Source organism: Salvelinus sp. IW2-2015, linkage group LG14, assembly GCF_002910315.2.
Source record: "Salvelinus sp. IW2-2015 linkage group LG14, ASM291031v2, whole genome shotgun sequence".
Taxonomy (NCBI): domain Eukaryota; kingdom Metazoa; phylum Chordata; class Actinopteri; order Salmoniformes; family Salmonidae; genus Salvelinus; species Salvelinus sp. IW2-2015.
Genome location: NC_036854.1, coordinates 35759542 through 35777884, shown reverse-complemented (window position 1 = coordinate 35777884; position 18343 = coordinate 35759542). Strand labels below are relative to the sequence as shown.

Here is an 18343-nt window from a genome sequence, read left to right as displayed (position 1 = left end):
CAGTCTTGAAATGTAAAGATAGTCCTCTAACCAAGGATGGTCAATATTTAAAGAAGCATTTCAAAATCAGAGAAACCATTTTTCATTTATGCCACATAGAGTGAAGTTTTAAGACCCCCCAAATGATCTTGTCATTCAATTCATCTCATATCCAACATCATCAGTTTGCCAAAGAATCAAAGTAGATGTGCGCAGCCTCTCCAAACAAATGTAGGCCTAATTTCTTAGCTGTGCTGTCTGTATAAATCCAATTGCTCGAGATCTCACACTTGAGAGATGATGCGGATATTTGATCAATCAGGAGGGTGATAATTAAAAACTTAGCATAATGATAATTTGACGTGATAATAATATAATCACACAGTACTTGAGAAACCTACAGAGTTCTGAGTGCTTTTGAAAGTGCATTTGAATGTTTATGTGATCTTCTTACACAGAACAGAAGATCTAGGACCTACTTTCTCTTTTTGACTTGGCTGAAGTGTCTCCAATTTTGTTTCCCAAGCCTTCTCTCTATAGTAGTTGTTGTTGTGGTGAAAACCTGTTCTATCAATCCACATTCTACTGGGGATCCTTGAAACCTAGACACTCAACAGTCTCTTCAGTCCATGTCAGTCCAACTGTTGAAAGAAAACATCCAATCCATCAGCATAAAGACAGTTGAGAGTAGATGCTGCAGGAGCTTCAAACACACAATATGTTTACACTTAACTGACGTTCAATACCTCAGCTCTAAGATATTTCAAAGGACATGATGGTGAAAGTATTTTGAGGGGGTTTCTTCACCCAGAAGAGAGGGGGGTTCTCTTTATCTGGATGTAAAATAGCCAGACTGTGTGTTGTCTGTGATGACTGAGGCTGGTGTTTCAATGTTTCACCTTGCGCACCTTCCCCTGTTTTGCAGCCTGTCTGTGTCTCTTAGATCAGTCATTCACATTAGTAGTGCAGGGAGCAAAACGTCACTTCAAATAAATGAGAACAGTGCCGTTGTGTGAGTCATCTGCCCTGTCTCGCACTGTGTCTCGTGGTTGTGATCACCCCCCTTTTGGTCCTTAATGTTAAAGTCTGCTGACTCATTCCCCCACAGCCTGATGTACAATCAGTCGCATTTGGCTCTTAACAGATTGAGACATGTGCAGTGATTTGTGTGTTCAGTTTTCCAATGGTTGTCGGTCTGGCTTTTTACTGTACTTTTTACATTACCCATTTCAGGTAGATTTCCTTCGCATTTAAGCTACCGTACAATTACTGTGGCATGGTTGGTATCAGCATTGGTCCATATCAGGGCATCCCTCAGAGTAAATGTGTAATTTGAATCTGCCCAGCTAACACATTTGGTTCCTTGGAAGTTTTGGGAACATATGTTTTTGGTTTCACATTTTTTATGTGAACAAACCCAGCTATCACGTTTGGTTCCTTGGAAGTTTTGGGAACATATGTTTTTGGTTTCACATTTGTTATGGGAACAAACCCAGCTAGCACATTTCGTTTCTTGGAAGTTGTGGGAACGTACATTTTTGGTTTCCCATTGGTTCTGGTAACAAAGCCATACGTTTCCTGGCCGCTAAAATGGAAAGGTTTTTCAACGTTAGGTTGCAGGGAGGTTCTGAGAACCTAAAGGTTTTCCTGGGAGGTTTTATTAAGATTCTGAGAATGGAAATTATAGGTTATTTGAAGGTAATTAAATAATGTTCTGAGAACATGTTTCAATAAGACTTTTAATAACACTGCTAGCTTAGTTTGGGTTAACTGTTTTGAATTCCAAGCACAGATAAGACACATGGAAATTAATTTGCTTAGGCATTAATCAAGGAGCGGCAGCGTAGCCTAGTGGTTAGAGCGTTGGATTAGTAACCGAAAGGTTGCAAGGTACAAATCTGTCATTCTGCCCCTGAACAAGGCAGTTAACCCACTGTTCCTAGGCCGTCATTGAAAATAAGAATTTGTTCTTAACTGACTTGCCTAGTTAAATAAAGGTAAATAATAATAAATAAGGAAACACATTTCTTTTTTATTGTGACAAGGCGTCATTGACATTCAAACCTATGATCTTCTGTTCTTTATCCATGGAATTAGTCCACTGTGCCATCCAGGATGAAGCTAGCATGCCATGTTTTTTTTTAACTCATACAAAGCTGTTCATTTTAGTCTATTCAAATAGAGCCCATTTCAAAAGTAACAAGCACTCATTAAGATCAGGTGTGGCCAATTAGTGGGCACTGCCAACACCCCAGAACACACTTAACAAGACAGAAGATAGTGTTTTGTTGATGCTGAGAATGGAATGTATATTTTTCTAAATAACCTCCTTAGAACGTTCTCTGAACGTTACTAAAGGTTTCTTGTTTTTTATGGAAAGTTTTCTGAACTTTTTGAGAACATTCCCAATGCCAAACCACTTGGAGAACCTTCCTAGAACTGTACCAAATTAATGAAATGTAACCATGTTTGAATTTTTAAGAAGAATTCAGTTAAAGTAATGAAATACCAAGAAAATAAATGTTTTTTTACAAGTTCCTTAAATGTGCTGAGAATGTTTCGAAGCCAAGCAACTGTCCTGCACGAGTCCCCCTGCACGAGTTCCAGAATGTTGTTGGAAGGACAACCACAATCTCACCAAGCTCTATGAAACCATGACCATATGGTTGCCTCTAATGTATAGGCTACATACGTTATCTATTTACAGACTCTCCAGATTCCAACAACAAGAGATACTGCAGCAGCTCTAGAACACCCTCCAGCAGTTGGCAAAGTAGCCCACTACAGAGATTGGTTATCGGTCATGACTGACTGACTGAAGCTCAATAACCTCAGGCTATGGATATGTGACACTATATAGATACAGGCCAAATTACAAAGACAGGTGGGTAACCCTTTGATGGTAGACTCCCGTTCCCATCTGGTGTAGGCATCAGGTTAAGCCTTAACCATAAACATGACAGGCGTGAAGTCTATGTGATGAAAAGGTGGACATGTTTGTTTTGTGTTCACATGTAGCACTGAGCGGACATGCTTTTGATGTGTCGGCTCATCAAAGTGTAGTATATAGGGTTGCAAAGGAAGGGTATGTTACAGGTAACTTTCAGAAGTTTACCAGTAAACTACTGGAATTTGGGAAATATTCAATGATTTCATGGAATTTTCAGAACATGTAAAATATATACAATTATAAAATATGATGATTTTAATGTACAAAATAGAATGACAAAGCTGTACAACATTACCCTAAATATAACCCATTAACTTAGTGAGTATTTTCACAACATTTAGAGAATGTTCTCAGAATGTTATTTAATTACCTTCAAGGAAAACATTCTGGGAGCTACAGTAAAACATTCTCATAACCTCCCTGCAACCTAAAAATGTTTGTTCTCCGAACATTTAAAAAACGTTCAGTTTTACCCGTCAGGAAACTTATGGCTTCATTCCAAGAACCAATGAGAAACCAAAAGCTGTGATGTGTTGCTTTGCACAAGTTTTTGCCTCCAGCTGTTGTCAACTCATGTTGACTTGGTGGTTACAATATTGTCTTGCTGATAGAGCTATGTACACAAACTCTTGGGGATATGCAAATAGAATAAACACATACAGTAATACGTAGCCCTACACATACTGTACACATCCTAAAGCCAATACAATATAATGTTGGGAAAATATTCTGTTTTGGGTGTTTTGAGTATGAGGGCAAATTGTGTAATGCTTGGGCCTGTATTAATTCGGCACATTAATCTGAATATCAGAATTGTAATTAAACATATGGCAATAGGAAACCAAGTGTTAGGTCTACAATTAATAATACGTTGTGACAGTCATGCTTCAAGAGATATCTCACTCTGACTAGTGTGTGTTACAAGCTTATAAGGAAACATGGATGATATTTTCATCCCCTTTTTCTTCACTGGCCATATTTACATTCAGCTCCTGTCTTACTATAGCTGACTCATTACATGCAGTGTGGATACAGCTGTTGAAAGTGTAATTAATGCACAATCCTCCAAGACCTCTTACAACTTATCCCAGAGGAGAGCTGGGGCGACTTGAAGGACTGATTTAGCCCAGGATCACCCTCTGAATCCCAAACAACCAGCAGAACTGCTCTCGTCGGCTGGAAAAACATAAATGGTTCTATAGACCAAGAAGTAAGCCTAAAAAGGTAAACATTAACCATTCCATAAATGTCCCTAGCTGCCGAGAGAGAGGAGGGAGAGAGAGAGAGGGCTTTCATTAATTCAATTTGTTTCTGTAAGGGACGATTATAGTGTGACCTTTGCAGGATCCATCAGAGAAGAGAAGAGAAGAGAGGGAGTGGGGGCAGGCACCGGCATTGTGCACAATCGAACCCCTGTGTTATTCTTCAGTAATTTCTGAAACAAAAACCCAAGTGGTCCCATCGGCTCTGTCACTGCTTGACATGCCTGCTGTACCCGTCTTCTGCTCTGCTGCAAAGTGTCGAGGATATGAAGGTGGGCACCTTGGGACCTCCAACAAACCCCCTCGGCGGAGCAGTCAAGTCGAAGGACTGAGTAAAGCTGAAGGATGCCACAGACATATTGAGCAAATAATTTATGGCTGATACAGCTTTCATTTGGAATTAAGAGGAGAAAAGGAACAAGAACCTGCCCCCTGTGTAGAGGTATCTCATTAAAAGACAGGTTTCCCTGGTTGTCGAATGTTTCGACTTGACATTTTCTTTTTCACTTCTTGTGCCTATACATAAATTCAAATCCTGCAGAAATATTGATCTTGTATCGCTTGTAGTAGACATGAAAATTCCCCCTACGCCCCTTTACCTGGTACCCTGCAGTGCTATTCAGCCAATAATCCTGTTGATTTTTAATTTCTCATCAAATTATGATAGTGGTAACATCATTTATTGATATCTTCAGAATTAATTTGATACAAAAGACTACCTTTTGACCCAGTTATAACATAAATCATTTTAAAAAACGGATTGATTTCTCTGGAATAAATGTAACACTCTACTTTTTGGCTCATAGCAACATATTTACTCATTCTGCCATGAAGTAAATAGCCCATCACTAGAGAAAAACTTTGTTTGTCAGGTCTAATTTGGCTTGTAAAAACATTGCACTCTCGTCTGCTACTGCCAGTGTCCTTGGCTTTTGCTCACACACACACACACACACACACACACACACACACACACACACACACCACCTCCCTCTCTGCCCATATAAAGCTTAGGCAGCTTGATCAGCCCTAATAGGGTTCAGTAATTAGTGTGTTTGCATAGGGCCTGTCTGCACACAGCAGTCCCCTAAGCAGGTCTGCCATGGCATACCTTCTATGAGCTTGACAGTTTAACAGTGCCGAAAAAACAAAATATAACACACAGTGTATGGTCCAAATTAGGCCAGCAGCAGTAAACACAATTAGAGCCACTTTAAAACAATGCTGACACTAATTAGGCAACCAATGAATCATTACAGAGTTCAAGTTTTAGCTGGTAGCTCCGATACAAAGTAACTCAGAACACAGTTTGGAAAGATTGGACAGCCCAATATTATGTGTTTTTCAGAAATACAAATTAGGATGCTCTTACTAGAATCATTTGCCAAGTAACACTGCTTTAAGGAAAATCAATAGAGTCAGTTTGGCGGGTAACAGAAAATGGAATCATAATATTGGCATGGAAATTATTATGACAAGTTGTAACATCCTTTAGGGCTTGGCATTTGAATGGGCTTATGATGTGCCTTCTGAGAGCCTGAAAAAACCAAACAGAATGGTAGAGGTGAACGCAACAGGCAATAGAACCAAACAGTCAACCCTAACAAAAAAATATATTATATGACATTTTCAATGCTTTTTTTTCTCTAGTGTGTGTGTATGTGTCTCTSTGTGTGTGTGTGTGATTTTGGTTTTACAATCCTTGTGGGGACCCTTTTAAGCTTAGGTTTATGGTTACAATTAGGGCCATAGACTGTAAATAGCTAGACAGCCAATGAATGGTACCCAAACTATCTGCACTGACCCTACACACACAAATCCCCCACACATAAAAACACTGTTCTTTATTTTACTCTWATTACATTTTTTAATCAACACTCTTATCCAGAGCGACTTACAGGAGCAATTAGGGTTAAGTGRCGTGCTCAAGAGCACAATGCCAGATTTTTCACCTAGTCAGCTTGGGGATTCAAACCAGAACCTTTCAGTTACTGGCCCAATGCTCTTTACCGCTAGGCTACCTGCCATCCCTCTGCCATCCCTATCTATCCGTATGCCTAGTCACTACCCTGCCTTCATGTACATACGTACATACATTAACAAAGGTATGTGGACACCTGCTCGTCGAACGTCTCATTCCAAAATCATGGGCATTCCCCACTTTGCTGCTATAACAGCCTCCACTCTTCTGGGAAGGCTTTCCACTAGATGTTGGAACATTGGTGCGGGACTTGCTTCGTTTCAGCCACAAGAGCATTAGTGAGGTCGGCACTGATGTTGGGTGATTAGGCCTGGATCTCAGTCGGCGTTCCAATTCATCCCAAAGGTGTTCAATGGGGTTGAGGTCAGGGCTCTGTGCAGGTCAGTCAAGTTCTTCCACACTGATCTGGACAAACCATTTCTGTATGGACCTCGCTTTGTGGGCGGGTCATTGTCATGCTGAAACAGGAAAGGGCCTTTCCCACAAAGTTGGAAGCACAGAATCGTCTAGAATGTCACTGTATGCTGAAGCGTTAAGATTTTCCTTCACTGAAACTAAGGGCCTAGCCCGAACCATGAAAAACAGCCCCATACCATTATTCCTCCTCCACCAAACTGTACAGRTGGCACTATGCATTCAGGCAGGTATTTTCCTGGCATCCCCCAAACCCAGATTCGTCCGTCGGACTGCCAGATGGGGAAGTGTGATTCATTACTAAGGAGAACATGTTTCCACTGCTCCAGAGTCCAATGTCAGCGAGCTTTACACCACTCCAATCGACGCTTGGCATTGCGCATGGTGATCTTAGGCTTGTGTGCGTCTGCTCTGCCATGGAAACCCATTTCATGAAGCTCCGACGAACAGTTCTTGTGCTGACGTTGCTTCCAGAGGAAGTTTGGAACGTGATAGTGAGTGTTGCAACCAAGGACATATGTTTTTTACGCACTACGCGATTCAGCACTCTGCGGTCCTGTTCTGAGCTTGTGTGGTCTACCACTTTGCAGCTGAGCCGTTGCTGCTCCTAGACGTTTACACTTCACAATAACAGTGCTTACAGTTGACCGGGGCAGCTCTATCAGGGCAGAAATTTGACAAACTGACTTGTTGGAAAGGTAGCATCCTATGAGGGTGCCAAGTTGAAAGTCACTGAACTCTTCAGTAAGGCCATCCTACTGCCAATGTTTGTTTATGGAGATTGCATAGCTGTGCACTCGATTTTATACACTTGTCAGCAATGGGTATGGCTGAAATAGCCGAATCCACTAATTTGAAGGGGTGTCCACATACTTTTGTATATATAGTGTACCTCATACCTCTGCATATTGATCTGGTACTGGTACTCCCTGTATATAGCTCCATTCTTGTGTATTTTATTTTATTCCTCTTAAATATTATATATTTTRTTTACCCTGCATCARTGGGAAAGGTTCGTAAGCAAGCATTTCACTGTAAAGTCTACACTAGTTTTATTCGGCGCATGTGATAAATAGAATTTGATTGGATTTGAGGTTTAGGGGTTAGGACTTAGGTGTTTTGGGATAAGGTTAGGGTTAAGGGTTAGGGTTAACTTCAGGGAAAATAGGCTTTTGATTGGGAATCAATTGTTTGGYGTCCCCACAAGGATAGTAAAACTAAGAAAGAGCTCACGTTAATGCACTACACTACTTTGGAAAAGTCCACCGAACTTGGATGATGCTTTTCAGTTTAAATATCGAATAACATCTCCAGAAAAATCATGTTCAACCCCTGTGCACAAACACAAACTGAATTCAGTGAACGCTTGACTGCTGAGTTCATATGGTGCGCCAAGCTGAGCTTTGAGCCTCTGCTCCCCTCAGAAGACAGTGCTGTCATTGTGTGTGTGTGAAAGGGGCAACTTTGTGCCTAAAACGACTGTGCATTTCTAAAGTTTAGTGTTTGATTGCATGCTGTACAAAAATAACACTGGTCTCAAAACATAATTTTCATCCCTCCTTTCTGTCCGAAAGAGCATAAATAGTTTATTCACATTCTCTCAATTTCCATTTCTAAYCCTTACACTGCTCTGAATATTGATGAGATACTTGCTAAAGGTGGCTGGTTGCACATTGTCTGAGGTTCTGATTTCTCTGTAAAAGAGACGGTAACTGCATTAGCAATATTGGGTTTCTCGCCCAAGTTCTTCTTCATGAGTGTCTGATTTTTAAAATGTGCCCCCCGGACAAATATGGGGTCATGTTATGAGTGCTTCTAAATTCTGCAGCAGTTATCAATTAAAATATAGCATTAATCAAACTACCACCAGGCAGATTATAAAGTATGCAGAAGATACAGAACTTGATACATGAGAGAGGTGCAACCAATAGCTTTAACAAGATAGTGAATTCATTAATTCTAACATTAATTGTAACATTATCTCACAAGAATGGAGCTATATACAGGGAGTACATTCTGTATTCATTGGTCTGGGCAATGTGTAAGCCTACAGAATGGCATTATTTTTTTTATTACAGACACAACATTCTGTGACCCTTTCTCCAGCAGCTATGTCCTGAGGGAATTTTAGAAATGGTTTCAAACCTGGATGTGATTCGCTGTATTTCTCAGCCTGCTCTCCTACAATTCAACAAGCAACAAATGCAAGGGAGAGAGGAAGAGTCCGTCAGAAAGTATTAGAAAAGACYGAAAAAAATAGATTGTTGTTGAAAAATTACAATACAGCATATAAACAGCCATAGATAAAACGGGGAACCATTCCAACGCACTTTTATTTTGCATGCTAGATACGGTAGCTCCTTCCACGATATGCTTGTGACTGCTAAGCTAGCTCGCTGACTTGCTAAGCTAAGTAGCTTGCTCAGTTCTATCTTCTAAAATACATTTTCAAATTTCGGTAAAACCCAATTCAAGTGTACATTACCATCTGCATTRGTGGTAATCTAACGAAGTAAGTACCCAACTAAACAATATTACAGATTGTTTCGTTGACTCATAACTAATGCATGTAGCTAGGCAGCCAAGTTAGCTAGCTAACTTAGTTGCCCAGACAGCTGTCTACATTCAGTTTCTGTGTCAACACAATGACATTGCCGTCTAACCTTTACTACATTGATATTTAGCTGTCAATGTGAAACTGTCATAGTATTTGGGATATCTATGATTAATTTAGACCGTTATGGTTACTTTCTTAACGATTTAACGTGGAAAATAGCTAACTAACGTTAGATTGCCAGCAACCAAAGACTGTAGGCCCAGCTGGCCAGGTCTATTAGCTTTGTAGCTAACGTGTTAGCTAGCTAACTAACTGGCTAGCATTCGTAATTTAGCAGCTGGCACAGACAAAACCATGCAGTTTTGCAAAACAGAACATTTGGCAAATTAGTCATTAGTAATGAAAATACGTATTATTTATCAGGTGTGATTGTTTGGATGACCAATATTTATTGTAAAAACATGACATTTTAAGGTTAGCTAGAAACTTAGGAATCAATTAGCAAGAGGTTTTGTTTATTTTTTGTTGTTGCAATGACTAGTGTCTATAAAATAGCTAACTAGCTATGAGCATCAATTCTGTTAATATTCTCGCTAGTTTAACACCATTTCATTTTTTTTAAATCTGCTCATAATAATCTGCCAATAATAGTTTGAACACTACACGTGATGTGTAAAGGCACCAGATGCACAACTGCTGAATACTTTTCTGAAAAAAWTACTGCTAAAGACACTAATGTTAGGGTGCAATTATGAGACATTGTTTTACGTACAAATGAATGGATTTCAATTGAAATGTACAAACAATATTGCTATAATATTCAACAGTATTTCTACAGCAAGGGAAAAACTGCAATAACATTAGTCCAACTGAGTCAGCTATTCTAGTCATGCAATGGTAATCACTTTGTACAGTTTATTTGCCGTTTCTAATAAGAGTAAGCTTATCAGTAAGTCCGGGTGTGTCTTGAAACGTCTGTAAAGGCATGCATATGTTGTACAAGGATTATCTGCATCTCATCAAATGAGGATATTGTTTACAAATGCAATGTAGGTACAGGAGATGTAGGCACAATGTCCCATCCAAGAAGGATAGAAACACTTATTTGATAAGGTAAACTCACACCTAAATMACTTTATTAAAAACAGATTGTAAAAAAACTGTGCAGGTATGTTTTTATTTATTTGTGTTTCCTCCCAGGGGATGAGTGCTMTGCAGTGTATATGACCAGCTGTCTCCAGCCTGATGGGAGGACTCTGTGGATAGCAGCACCTTCATCAGGACCCCAGGAGGAGAGCAGCCATCCCGTCCCAGTCTCATGTCCCACGCCCTTCCCCTGCCAAGGAGGGKCGTTCAGAATGAAGAAAATCAGCCTTAAGACCATCCGCAAGTCCCTCAACATCAAGGTCAAGGAGGAAGGAGGGGGGGACTTTGTCATGCTCCAGCAGCCCTCGCTAGTGGCCGACTTCTCCAAGGAGGACTCGCTCTTCGGGGGCTGCTACACTAAAGATCTTGCGGGCTGCAACCTGGGAATTGGTGATGTGGGAGAGGAGAAGGCGGGACACAACAAGGGCCGCTCTAAGAGCGAGAGTCTGATGGGTTCTCTGAAGAGGAGGCTGTCGGCCAAGCAGAAGGCCAAAGTCAAAGGGGGCTCCACAGCCATGGGGTCAGTTGATGATGACGATACCTTCTCCTCCTCCTCTGTGCCCATCAGCTTCAACGAGGTCAAGGCCCAGCGGCCATTACGATCGGCATCCCTCCGCAGCCACCATTACAGCCCCTCTCCCTGGCCCCTGCGGCCTGTGAACTCAGACGAAGCCTGCATCAAGATGGAGGTGAAAGTTAAAGCCATGGTCCACTCTCCGAGCCCCAGCCCCAACCTGAATGGTGTGCGGAAGGATTTCCACCACCAGGACTTCCAGATAGAGGGCATCTTTCAGGAGCAGGCCGTGAAGAACCTCCAGGAGCAGGCAGAGTCCCTGAAGAACCTCCAGCAGCCCCAAAACGGTGACCAGCTGCACCTGAACATTGACGAACACGTGCCTGTAGTCTTGGGCTGCACGCCGCAGGACTACATCCAGTACACCATGCCTTTAGAGGAGGGAATGTACCCAGAGGGGTCCCACTCTGTCTCCCACAACTTCTGCCTGGACGGGTCCCTGCCTATGGAGGTGGCGACTGAGGCGGACAGTAGCTCTCTCCACGCTGACCAGCAGAGTCAGGAAGACCAGGATCTGGTGAGTATGAACCTGAACCTGCCAGCGGACCTCTTCATGGAGTCTGTGAACGGCCTCCTCATCGGCTCTAACGGCGTGATGCTCCAGAGCTCCAGGGACAGGGTCGATGCCCATCAACACCCCCCTCCTCCCCCCCTCTCTCCCCTCCTGCCCTTGCTACCCAGCAATGAGATCCCCCGGACTTGCTCCAGGTTCAGTGGTGCGTACAGCCACGTGGCGGAGCGGGTGAGGCACCACTTAAACTTTGACCCCAACTCGGCTCCGGGCGTGAGCCTGGTGTATGACTCAGTCCAGAGCAGCGGACCCATGGTTGTGACCAGCCTGACCGAGGAGCTGAAGAAGCTAGCCAGGCAGGGTTGGTACTGGGGGCCCATCACACGCTGGGAGGCTGAGGAGAAGCTGGTCAACCTGCCTGACGGCTCGTTCCTGGTCAGGGACAGCTCGGACGACAGGTACCTCCTCAGCCTTAGTTTCCGCTCCCAGACCAAGACCCTCCACACCCGCATCGAACACTCCAACGGACGCTTCAGCTTCTACGAGCAACCCGACGTGGAGGGACACACGTCCATCGTAGACCTGATAGAATACTCCATAAAAGATTCGGAGAATGGAGCCTTCTGTTATTCTAGATCTCGCTTACCAGGGTCCGCCACCTATCCCGTCAGGCTGACAAATCCCGTGTCTCGTTTCATGCAAGTGCGCTCCCTGCAGTACCTGTGTCGGTTCGTGATCAGACAGTACACCAGGATTGACCTGATTCAGAACCTGCCTTTGCCCAACAAGATGAAAGACTACCTGCAGGAGAAGCACTACTGACATGGTTGACACTGACATGAGATGGGACAGACAATGGTAGCAACTTGCACTTTTGGGTTCAGTTTAAGAGATTTAACAAAGGTTTACAGACATCCATCGTTTAGAGAAGATCGATTGGGTTTCATTGGCTCTTTGTTTTTGCCCAGGGACGTGTCCAAAATGGAACCCTATTCCGTATGTTGTGCAGTACTTCTGCCAAAAACACTGGCTATAAGTAGTGCAATAAATTGGGAATAGTGAGCCAGTTCAGATTTGCCCCAAGTGATGTTTCTCCGTGTCCAGTCCCCAATTCCACAGTTAAAGGGTTAAGTCGTCGTCGCTCAGACTCAGTTTCTGGCCAAACCTCCAGAGATCTATCATAGAATATTGTATACGAATCTGTCACAGAAGTACAAAGCATCATTTAAGAAAACATACTTTATCAACAGTGAGATATGGAGTTATTTCTCTCTCCAGTTGCTGTAGAAGACTGGAAACGCTAGAATGGCAAGTTCAGCCTTCTGAATAACATCAATATTTAGCTTTCTGGCTCAAATTTACAGATTTTAAAATAAGGTTTCACTTAACTGGCTTAGGTTTGACATCTTAAAAYGCTGCAGTGKATGAAATGAAAGAAATATATGGGCTGATTATAGGGCGTGATCCTTTTGACTCTTCATTTAAACATTTACTTGAAAGATATCCAACAACAACGCAGTGMGGCATATCTTCGGCGTCTTAAACAAACTAAAGTAGAAGCACTGCAGTAATGTAATGCAGAGGCCAAAAGTATTTTTTAGCAATGTTTTTGTCCTCTTAATTTCTCAATTTCACAGGGTGAATTCAACTTTTTTTTATTTGCCATCCATCAAGTTGGTTAATGACAACTGCTAGGGCTAATAAGAAACGTAAGCTTTGTGTGGGTGCATGTAGCCTAGACTATTTCATCCCGCCCATTATAAAGGTACTGTTAGGATTAGTGATACCGATATCTGATATTTTCCTTAACAAAAAAACACTGATACCGATATTTCAAWTTTTTGCTGCCTTTTTAAGCATTCTAGTACAATTAAATAGATAACACACACACACACACACATGGGCGCAGCTGTCTAAGGCACTGCATKTCAGTGCAAGAGGTGTCACTACAGTCCCTGGTTCGAATCCAGGCTGTATCACATCTGGCTGTTATTGCGAGTCCCATATTGCGAGTCCCACGTCGTCTGGGTTTGGCCGGGGTAGGCCGTCATTGTAAATAAGAATTTGTTCTTAACTGACTTGCCMAGTTAAATTAAGGTTACCCACACACACACCACACTGACCKAAAAGTTATTTTGTTGGCATTTACGTACAGTGGGGAGAACAAGTATTTGTTACACTGCCGATTTTGCAGGTTTTCCTACTTACAAAGCATGTAGAGGTCTGTAATTTTTATCATAGGTACACTTCAACTGTGAGAGACGGAATCTAAAACAAAAATGCAGAAAATCACATTGTATGATTTTTAAGTAATTAATTTGATACATATCAAATACTTATGTCATGCAATAAAATGCAAATTAATTACTTAAAAATCATACAATGTGATTTTCTGGATTTTTTTAGATTCCGTCTCTCACAGTTGAAGTGTACCTATGATAAGAATTACAGACCTCTACATGCTTTGTAAGTAGGAAAACCTGCAAAATCGGCAGTGTGTCAAATACTTGTTCTCCCCACTGTATGTCCCTATTACCAGTAAAACGTAATCAAAACCTATTTCTTTCACTTACTTGATGTGCTGTTTCATTGTTAATTTGTTCATTCCTTTCATTCTCAACCAGGATTTCTATGGAACGCCATTTGGGTCTTTGCGTGTCAAAAAATATACTATTTGATGTGTCAAATAAYTTTGTTTACCAATCAGGACCTGAATATGACTGCACGTCACATAATAATTTAATTAGTTCATACATTTTCTACATAGTTATTACACATTGATTACACTATCACTCGTATTTCATATGTCATAACGATTCATCGATATGTATGCTATGATGCTGGTAAAGTTGATTCGCACACCTACAGTGCTGGTCATTTAAAAAAAAGCTAGCCATCTCATGGATGCAAACAATGTTCTTCCCCAAAAACATAGCAAAACGACATCTGTTTCAGTAGCTATAGTTAGCTAACTATATAGGTAGGTGTCATCATCTAAAATAACCCTATTTGATTAATGGTGGTCGGACCCATCTATGTGAAGCTAGCCACAATAAAGATTAGTCACAATAGTTGACTTTGCGGTTAGCCTTCAAAATAATAGTATGGCATAATTCTACTATTTGTATTCATTTGCATCACTGTCAATGACATACTTTTATTTTGAAGGCAAACCGCAAATTCCACTTGTGCATAATCCTTATTGTGGCTAGCTTCACAACACATAACCCGGTCCAGTCGAGCTTCACTAGCCAGATGAAGCTAGCTGGCTGCTTATAACGTTAGCTTTGGGCAACAGGGTTAAGTAGCTGGCTAGCTATTTATTTTCAGGAACTGAGGTTCAATTTCAATAGGCGAACAACAAGTGGCATCCTAGCTAATACTTACTCACAAGTATTCCTAAATCATTGCTAAGAATAATGAGAATGACTGCAGTTTCTACTGGTCATTGTTTTGAGCCTGGTGGTATTGGTGCTAGCTAGGTACCAAGCTAAAGCTAGCTACCCCAGAAGTTGCGGTCGAACAAATGAYGCTTTATTACCAACGCGGTATTGTAAAAACATCGTTCGTGGCTGGTGTTTGCTTGTTTGCTGACTTTTTTGTACAGCTTTCACAGTGCTACTGCATATTTTTTGACACGCAAAGACCCAAACGGCGTTCCATAGTATGTATGTCTTGAAGCTAATAGCAGTGAAGATATTACTGTGTAACTCCAGTAGGGCAACATCGGAAAAATAGCGCACTTGGTAGTGTCAACCGGTGCTCGACCAGTCGGCGAAAGTCAACATCACCCACGACAGAGAACGGTTGATTGTCAAGGGCAATGAATTCCATTATCRTGGCTTTAATTGATTTCGGCTTTGAGTTGTCTCGCTGAAATTTTGTTACTCTTTCAAATGACTGCTTGACTTGTTGACTGCTTGACTTGTTGATCCACACAGCAGACATTCTGGGCTAGTTTAGGAACGCTGTGTTGCACGTATAGTGCAAAAAATGTACGTGGCGTCATTATGTCATGTACCTTCGTTATATAGGTATGCACGTCAGCTTTGACATTGGTTTTGCACATCGGGCGTTAAACTAGACATCGGCCGATACCGATGTTGGCATTTTTAGCTAATATCGGCCGATTCCGATATGTTCACCGATATATTGTGCATCCCTAGTTAGGATAGATAAATGCTAGTTTATATGTCGCCATGCACTTCTACTTAATATTTATGCAGCCGTATGATGGCTTTTAAAATGCAAATACCAGTAAGTAATGAATAATTAACCTGAAGATAAACATTTAAATGCTTCCCTATTAGGAGTCTGTCACAAAAGCTGCATTAGGACAATTGAACGTGTCATGTTCAGTACAATATGCTTGGCCCTGCGTGCAGGAACTACTTTTGAACTGTTAAATACAGTGGACTGTAGAGACTTAGACCTTATCACAGTGCACAGGAGAGGGAAGTATAACTACAAGTAAAAAGGGAAAGTCACAAATACATAGTTGTTTTTACAGCAGCATTTATCAGTAAGCAAATTGAGGAAACACAAGACGTTTTGCCCAGCTGACCCATTTATTTTTATAGAAAGTGTCTAAATGCTTTTCTGGAGCCTTTTTGTGTCAACATATGAGCTGGACCCTGGTGAAAGGAATAAGCTTAGGCTGAGGGATTTTGGGAAATGCCAGAATAGATTAATATTGGAGCCCCTTCCTCATATTTGGGAGGGAGCCAGGTCAGAGGTACATGACAGAATTCCCAACTCCGTAATGGCACAGTAATGTCCTGCTCGATAGAYAATGAGATCGAGGCTTTTGTGTGTGGTTTGCCCTATGATTTGCATGAGTGATGTCACTGATTGCCATTGCCATGCTGTCTGTCTCACACTCATGGCAGTTTTACAGTTTGACATTTAAAAATGTATCCAGTGTCATGCTTATTGTCAATGCCCCCTCCACAGAACAATGTTAACTTACATATTCACAGTCTTGCCAGGCTGTTTGTATTGGAACAAAGGGGAAAAGCACACAGTATACTACACAAGTGCTCTATAACATATACTTTGACAGGGAGTCACAGTTTTACATATGTCAAAGTGTCTTTTTTGATATCCGTGTCCTTAAAGTATTTGGAAAATGATCTCAGACGTCTTTGGTAGTCACTTGTGTATTGTCTATGCCTAGTTAGTAAATATCTGTTGGTATCTAAGGTGCTTACCATTACACCTGGACACTCATAGGTTAGATTGGATCACTGGATGGTTTTTGCATGTTTAAAAAAGTGTTGCATAAAGACTTATTGGCATTTTATTGCTTTTGAAATGGATTAAGGATGTAGGTAATGTGTCAATTGTGTGTGGAGGGATTGTTGTACTCAGTTATCACTATCATCAGCTGGATGACCTGTGTTTTCTTAATTCATTTTCTGTGACTTATCAACTTTTGTCATTTTGGGAACTAGTAGGGAGTTACTTATTGTTTCTAACAGTCTGTGCCACATACTAAGAGGTTACACCAGGGTAATGGCTGTATGCTTGTTTTAGCAATGCAACATCTTTTGAACCATCTAAAACAAAGTAATCTACACTTGCTCAAAGACAAAGCCATATTTTTTTGCATGGTTTTCACCATACTAAGACATTACATACTGTTCACGGGTAACTCTCAATTGTTTCCCCTAACTAATGTCGTCACTCGAATGGCAACATTGAAAAATGTCACAACAGTCCAACGTAAGGTTTGTCACAAGAGCACATGAATTGAACTCATCTGTTGTGTTGTGTCTATMGGTTACAAAGGGTGAGACACCAGCGTCATATTCGAAGAATATTGCTAGATTATGGAGGCATGAAGACAACTAGAATGTGTCAAATTGAAGCAAACTTAAATGTGAAATGAAGATGTTAATTGTTTGACTACAATGTACTTATAATTGTTTTATTTCTGTTTTTATCTGCCATTATTGTAGCAGATCCAGAAAAACAGGTCCCCAATTGGATAAACACTCACTGAGATGTTATGGGTGTTTCTCTGCTGTGATCTTCTCTAGTCCTTCAGCATCCTGGGATTTATTTTGTTCATTATTATTCTGAGTTATTGCCTTCTTATGGGTGATTTTTAMAGGTTGACGCTTGTTTAAACTGCTGAAGTATTTTGAATTCGTTATCAAGCTTCACCCATTTTATATTTGTTGATGTTGCACATCTCTGCAAATGAAGGTGATTGTTTACAATGATATATTTGGTAAATACCAGTTTTATCCCCTCCTATCACAAACCTCTTTGGTACAATTCAAAAACCCTTATTTCTTTAATGTGTTATACACATTTGTGCTGCTTCATGAATATGATTGCCTTGTATTAAGCTATGGGGTAATAGAATGTTGCCATTTAAATGTATGTACACATAATGACTGGTTATCATTTTGGGAGAACAAAGTAGATTTGCAATTTGTGAACAACTATAGTCTGTTAAAACATAATTCGTAGCTATTAGTAAATACTCACCAGAAAAAAGACATCACTTCAGTTTACATTTTGTTAATTGTCAAATTTTCCAAAGTACTTTTTTTTTTACTCTTGTATTTTCTTTCTTTTGTGGAAAAAAATCAATAGATTAATTGCACATTTTGGATACAGTTCAAGAAGTTTTTGTATCTGCCGATTTTATAAATTGTAAATAAAAWCTATATTCCGAATCTGTGGTAAGGTTTTTCCCTCCATTTGTTTCCAATTTTTGAAGAGAACACAACTGACAGTCGAGTTTACTTAGGACGGCCAACCGCTGCTTATATTGCCTCTGACCACAGAACATCGTCCCTCAATTTCAGTTAATTTCCCAACGATTCTAATGTTGAGCAGGTGATCAACACTCGCTACGTTCAGCCATTTGTCTTTCTGGTGTGTTTCTTATTTTAACGCCTCTAATTCCGGGAMCATCAGCTATATTTGATTCAGCTGCGGGCTGATTTTWATTTT

The 18343-nt window shown here is 40.9% G+C and overlaps 1 protein-coding gene across 1 annotated transcript; it reads left to right on the top strand.

Annotated features, from left to right (window-relative positions):
* Window positions 1-8724: 8724 nt before the first annotated feature.
* LOC111973489 (suppressor of cytokine signaling 6) lies at window positions 8725-18069 on the top strand. Its single transcript, XM_024000882.2, has 2 exons — window positions 8725-9098; window positions 10344-18069. Exon 2 carries the CDS (start codon window positions 10367-10369, stop codon window positions 12194-12196), a length of 1830 nt encoding a protein of 609 aa, XP_023856650.1. The 5' UTR covers window positions 8725-9098; window positions 10344-10366; the 3' UTR covers window positions 12197-18069.
* The last annotated feature ends 274 nt before the right edge of the window (window positions 18070-18343 follow it).